Source organism: Corylus avellana, chromosome ca7, assembly GCF_901000735.1.
Source record: "Corylus avellana chromosome ca7, CavTom2PMs-1.0".
Classification (NCBI taxonomy): domain Eukaryota; kingdom Viridiplantae; phylum Streptophyta; class Magnoliopsida; order Fagales; family Betulaceae; genus Corylus; species Corylus avellana.
The window spans coordinates 8,442,332-8,449,504 of NC_081547.1; the positions used below are offsets into that span (position 1 = coordinate 8,442,332).

The following is a 7,173-nucleotide window of genomic DNA, read 5'->3' on the forward strand; positions in this document are numbered from 1 at the left end:
TTTATCAAACGCAATTCCAAACATACTCTAAAAGTCTAAATTGATAAAGGTAAGTGACTTAGGAAGGGTAATTCGGAGAGGAAGTGTCATTTAGTCAAAAAAATTTTATTGGAATGAATATATATAGGCTATAACTACGAAACTTGGTATGCTAATCATGAATATGAGACATGTTATTCTTTTATCTCACTTTTTTTTTTTCAAATTTATTATTAGATCTATTCTGATGAGCTCCATTAGAAATTTGACAAATCAGTTATAAACATCAAAATCAACTGTTGTTAACAAATTTGTAATTGGCGTGAGAAGTGCCTCTTTTTACCTATAAAAGGTTAATTTAGCCACACTATATATTTTTTTTCCGTTTATTAGAATCATGACGGATCTTTAGAAAGGATGACAAAGGATAAAGACATAAAAAAAAAAATAAAAAAAAAAGTATAATAATTATATATTTAATTAAGTCATCTTTGTTATTATATGAAGAAGAAAAATGACGTACATTATATATTAAAACAGGTGGATTTGGTCTAAAGGGAAGTGTAGAGATTCCTTTTATTCATACAATAAAGGTAGAATCAGAAAGTTTGAGTAGCTAGGCTCATGGAGACCCATTCTCAGACTTGGCGATAGGAGAAGGAGTAGCGCAACACTTGCAACAAGAGCCCAGTGGGGGAGGTGTGCAACATACACAAGCAGGGCAAATGGGTCCTGAAGCTGCAACACAAATTGAAAATAAAACTTAAAATCTTGCCATATAAAAGCTTCTGAATTAATTAATGGTAATGGGTTTTTTCTTTTACCTCTTTGAGTCAATCGAGCTGCATCAGACGTCGCCATTGGAGATAAGATGATTGCAAATATGAAGAGCGTCACCAAAGTAAACCTCAACGACTTACCTGCATGAGCCATTGCTTAATGTAATAGATCTGCTGGGATGAATTACTCGATCTGTGCCTTTGAATCACACGGCACTTGGTTACCCATCTGCTGCTTTGTTTGAATAGGAAGGCTGATTAAGTCCTAGAGATTGACTTCTGACTTTGCTGAAGTTATGATTTATAACCTGGAAAAATACACTTTATCTCCTGACTTTTGGCATCAAATATTTCAAAAGTGGCATTTGACTCTCCAAAAGTCTAATTATAATAAGTTCATGTCTTAAAAGGCACTCAAACCAAAAGAACGAAAAAAGATGACTAAGGTGTAACTTGCCACATTTAAATACTTTGAGTTAGTCGAAAACGCGAAAGAGTTGAGGATATACTTCAAGAGGTGACATGGATTTTCCCTTTATAATTTATAATTTAGTTTAAAAGCAATTTGACAAAGCTAGGTCAATGATCTAATATTGCTACTCATCTTTTGATTATCCGAGCCTATGCTTGACTTTTGCAGCTCACAATATAGGAAAATTTATGGGTGTCTTGAGCACAATTCTGAATTCATTAACCCTTTTTGAATTATTTTAATCTGAATTGAGATTACTTCTTACGTCTAGAGTAGTACTTTGAATCCCATTGGTCTGCATCTAGAAAAACGTTAAAATTTTTTTTGACTAAATTCGATTCCATAAACTTCACCGAAATAATAAGCTATCTAAAATATGGAGCTATTAAAGGATAAAAAAAAAAATTCAAATTTCGCAGTATTTGAGCTAAACATGACCTCAATAAATATTTAAAAGATACTCTGGGGCAGTTTTAATTTGCTGCATATATCATCCTCTGTTATTAAGAACAAAAATGAATAATGAGACATTTTTTTGTTTATTTTTTTACTTTTTTCTTTGTCAATTTTCCTCAAATCCTTACTGCAGAAAGATTTTGGCAGACACAAATTTTACATCCGAGAGGGCAAGTAGTGTCCACATTTGTTAGTATTTTTGTTGGCTTAATTCGGTTCCAAAACGCAGAGGCTATTGTCCACGGACTCAAATACTGATATAGATTGCTCAGAATCTAATATCCATCATACACAATCAGGATTTGCGTGTCATGAACATCTCTACAAAGTTTCAGTTCAATCGAACCACAAACTAATCTCGATCGGAGCTGTTGATCAAGTCCGGACAACATTTTCAGAATGTGATTTTTCCTCCTATGCGGTGGGTGTCCGAACAGCCTAGTAGCACATGCGGACACCAATTCCAACAAGCCTATTTTTGCTTGCTCGCAAGGTCCTTGTTCAGATAGCAAGCTCCCCTATCCAAACAGCCTGTAAGTTTTAGGCTCAAAACGTGTTTTTAAGTGGGCCCAGGTCTATGGTGTTATATATGATATAAATTTAACACTATAGAAGAGAGATGTACGAATTTTAGAACCCTAGAATTCGTGAGAGGCTATATTTGAATGTTCAACTGTAGTGAGCCTGATTATTCCTCATAGATGATTTTCTATTAGTTTCATTGTCCTTAATTGAAGTCAATCGAAAGGATCCGATAAAGGAGAATCACGTTGAAGAAGATTGTGAACGAGGAGACGAGTTGGAGGCTTGTCGATCTTAAAGAGTCAAGGCCTTGCATTAGTTTATAAGTGTTCCTAGTGTCTGTAATCTCTGGATAATCTTTTGATAGTGATTTTCTGAGTTTGGCTGCCCCGGAGAAGTTTTATTTTTAGATTGTTTTTTTAAAAGTTTCCTCTTCGTCATAAAAATCATTGTATTTGATTTTACTTATTTTTTGTGATTGTTTGCTTAAATTTAAATATCCGTTAATTCCGCATAAACTGCGATATTGTGTGATATTTATCTGTTAAGCGTTTCTCAACATCAATATCCCATATTATGGAAATACATTTTTCATATCATCGTTTCATTTTTTCATCCATAATTTATGATTACTTAATGTTAGAATATAAACTAAATAATTAAATTTAGAGGAAACTCTATATACTCCCAACAAATTACCATTTAACTGACAACGCTCCCCCCAAACTCTCAATTAAGGGTGTGAATTTTTTTTTTTTTTTAAAAAAAAAATATCTTTTTTTTTTCTTTAAGAAAAAAATTAATTTTGTTTTTGTTTTTGTCTTACTGAGAAAAAAAAAAAAAAAATCAGGGTCACTTTTATCTTTTTGCTGGCCTAGGGGGACATTAGCAATTGTTTGGTAATTTATGAGAGAAATTGTCATAATTGAAAGTTTGAATGAGGACATTGTCAATTGGGTGATAATTTGGAATTAGGATTCTCTCCAATTCAAATCTGGATAATATCCAGTTAGTTATAGTAGAGAGCTATTTTTGTCCCCTCAAAAAATGAAAAGACAAAAATACCCCTCCGCTATCACTAACTGGATATTATATTTGAACTAGAGAGGATCTTGTTCCGGTAGTTTGAGGGGTGTATGTGGACTTTTCTCTTAAATTTATCTCTTTCTCTTAAGCTTTTGGAATAAGTAATTATTTAATATGATATTCAAGCTAAAAGTCCTTAGTTTGAACTCCGTTTCAGTCAATTCAAGTTAAATATTTCATGCTGATTGAAAAGAAATAGAATTAAAATTGCAAACAAAATACAGCTACAGCATTATTTCATACATGATCACTAGCATTAAACCCAAAAAAAAAACAAAAAAAGAAGGAAAGATTCAACTACCACTCGAAAAGTAACCTCATATACTCTCAACAACTAGCTGTATATATAATATAACAGATAGGTAAGCAATCTGATGCATATCTTGACTCGTCAAGCTTCAAATCCCCTCAGTTTCACCATTTTAGCTTGGCAGGGAAGTACTGCAACAACGTACAACAACATAGTTCATGTTAACAACAAATAATTAACCAAATAATGTAGCAGATAAAAGGGAAGAATCATCACCTTTTCAATGAGGGAAATATAGTATGGTTTAACCTTTTCCACAGCAATTAGAACTTTGCTCTTGCTGTAAAGATCATACTTGCTACATAAAAATAAAAATAAAATTATATAATAATAATAATAATAATAATAATAATAATAAAACATCCATAATCAAGAGAGAAGCATGCATGTTAATTATCTTACTTGAAAATTTCAAGCCATTTCAGATTCTCAACATCCTCCTCATTCATTAAGTGCTTGTATGCCCCTGATTTATGTAATGCTGCAAGTAATGCTGCAATTAATACCAAATATTTCCATTAGAGAATTAACTGATTTAGTTAACTTATAGATATTAATTATATATTTTCGTATCTGAAAAACATGCCTAGCTAATTAAGTTGTAGATTATCATACATAAAACTGCAATTAATTAAGGACTAAAACATTAATTTCCTGGAATTTAAATTGTTTGTTTTGGCTTAGAAAGATGTACCAAATACATGTAGTCGTCGTGTCCCCAAGACATCATTACATTGTTAAGTTCGCATCGGTCGGAGTAAACTCTATATTTACTATTGTAAGCAGGATCGTTAGCATCGGGATTTTCCTTGAAATACTGTATGTGGTCAGGATCGAGTTCAATATTAGCTTCGATTAGTTTCATTTACCAAAAATTATTAGAAAAAAAATATTAAAATTAGAAATTAAGTAAATGCCTTGTATTAATCATGCTTGTCTCTCCTAGCTAGAGTGTGAAATTTGTGGAACAAATTCATTACCTTGTGATGGACAGTTGATTCGTCACAAGCACACCCAACTGGGTACGTGTCACCTGTATTAATTATATATGGGTTCATGATTCAATGAAATGAAATTGGGGGAAGTTATATAAGATTTATTTTCTTTATATTAAGTTGCTATATAGTGAAACGAAATATATATACTCACGTACAACAGCCCATTGTGGAAGTCCACCAAAGCCAGGAAGAAGAAGCACCTTTCCAAGATCTAAAGCAAAATATTGTGACAAAATTAGCTAAGAGCTCCACCTAGAACCTATAATTTTTTAAAGAATAATGCTATTTACTTCACTTGTATACGATTGTCAAACAACTGAGATGATGTGAAACAGTTTACTAAATATATAGCATTAATAAACTTCTTATCAATTACTTTAAAAAAGAAAAGGAAAAAACTTTATAAAACTCTCCATTAACTTCCACGCATTTTGAAAGTATTTTCTCAAAATTTAAAACTTTCGATTAAAGGTATCAAATATTTAAATTTCTTTTAATTATCTCATTCTGTTAGAAATTTTTTGTTAAATCTTGTCAAAATTGCTAAAATACCTATGTTTTTTTTGTTATTATAAATAAAATAAAAAATCGTAAAATACCTATGTTTTGTTTGTTATTAGGCATTTACTTTTGCAATATTTTTACATCTTTGCAATATTTTTAATTACAAGGGTATTTTGGCCATTTTGAAAATAATAAACGAAAAATTGCAATTAAAGGAAATAATTAAAGGAAATTGAAAGTTTGAAACTCTTAATTGAGATTTTTTAAACTTTGGACACGCGTGGAAGTTCATTTGGATTTTCTGAAATTAAAAAAAAAAAAAAAAAGAAAAGTTCCATGAATAAGGCCAGTGAGGTGCAGCCAATACTCATTGGGATAGTCCTTTCTAATGGCTTCAGCAGTTTGTAACAAATGCTCGATTTGGGGCTCGTCCAAGTCCGGATCGGACTCGTCAACAACTTCATTCAGAAGTTCACAACATTCCCATATGCTCATCTCCATCCTCTCCAATTTTCCATACTCTTCTCTCATCTTCTTCACCTGCATTTTATTATTAACAGAAAATTTATTTATCTATTTAGTTAAAATTGTAAAATATAGATTTTTTTTTTTTTTTTTGCATGAATAGATAAGATGAATATTCCATTTCCTTACAAAGCCATAAGTCTGGTTAATGTGATTGATCCGGTAGAAGTTTTCCACACCTTGTTGTCTCTCACTCTCAGCATCGTAATGCTTGTTTTGAATTTTTCGTACAAGTTTATCAATGAAAATTAAGAATAAAAATATAAAAAAACAAATACCTAATGCTAGGTGGGCTATTGGGCTCATTTCTAGGGTAACAATAACTTAGAACAATTTGTGTTAAGGTATCCGAGTCCTGATTGTATCGATACATAGGTATATAGTCATTTTTGACAGTTAATTTTATGTCGAGTTCGTGAGTTTTATAAACATTTATCAACCATAAATATCGTATGCCGGATTTGGGTCTTGTCCAAACATAAATTTAATTAAACGAATTATACCTCTCAATCTTAAAGTACTAATTTATGTTGACTTCACAAATCGTTGTCCTAATAACAAGGGTTAAAACTTGAAACTAGGTCGCTTATGCTCCATCAAGAAGTCTCATGGGCCGAATTAGATATAGGAATGACAGATCTGATAGAGTATTTTGGTCTTGCCTTGACAAATATCAACAACAATAATGATATAATACTAATTAGTATTTGGTGATCCCTTGGGAAAAACTTTTTGATCTTCGGATGGTATATCTCACGTATGGGCCAATCATTTGTGCCATTTACTATCAGAACACGTTAGCTTTAGCAAATATCAACATCTTCTCCCCAATCTGACAAGAAAATATCAACCTTTTTATGAAACTCCAATCTCATGAACAGATCACGAGAAAATGTTTTCCTTTGGTTTGTATAAGGTAGGAAAAAAAAAATCTACCAAATATAAAAATTTTGGGACCATTGAATATTTTGATTCAACCCCCAAATTTGCAGATCAAAGCTGATCCACCGCATATATTATTCATATTCAGTGCTTAAAATTACATCTCTTAGCTTATTTTGGTTGGGTTTTCCAGATCTAGAGGCTCGAATATTGCAATTTTTTTTTTTTTTTTTTTGGGTTTGTTGGGTTTTACTTAAATAATAAAATTACGCAAAAGGAGCAGACCTAAAGGTTTGGCCGAATGAGTTGATCTGTGGCACAACAAATCCACCATCCAACACCAATTCCTTCTCATCAACAGGGGCCTTGTTTTCCTCTGCTTCAACGCCTCATGTGAGTTAACCAAAAATATATATATAAAACAGAAAACTTGTATGAAAATTAAAAGGACATTTTATAATCACTACAAGTATTAAAAATGGTACCATAGTGTATCAAAGATTAATGATACCAAACTCAGGCTGCTCAACGAGGATAGTCATCCTGATTGAAAAGGAAACCACAGAATCTCAAGAAAACAAAGTTAAAAAGAAGGAAATATAAGAGATGTTGATAAAGTGTTTGAGGTGTGGTGGCATTGTGGGCTTGGAAAATGGTTGG

General features: G+C 31.9%; 1 protein-coding gene across 1 annotated transcript; it reads right to left on the bottom strand.

The window, feature by feature from the left end:
• Positions 1-3,617: 3,617 nt before the first annotated feature.
• On the bottom strand, positions 3,618-7,092 carry LOC132186370 (inositol oxygenase 1-like). The gene is given in 10 exon segments (XM_059600305.1): positions 3,618-3,735; positions 3,821-3,902; positions 4,007-4,097; positions 4,244-4,421; positions 4,585-4,637; positions 4,754-4,814; positions 5,443-5,646; positions 5,761-5,841; positions 6,795-6,901; positions 7,025-7,092. Coding segments are annotated over 10 exon segments (915 nt in total). The 5' UTR covers positions 7,056-7,092; the 3' UTR covers positions 3,618-3,708.
• Positions 7,093-7,173: the final 81 nt, after the last annotated feature.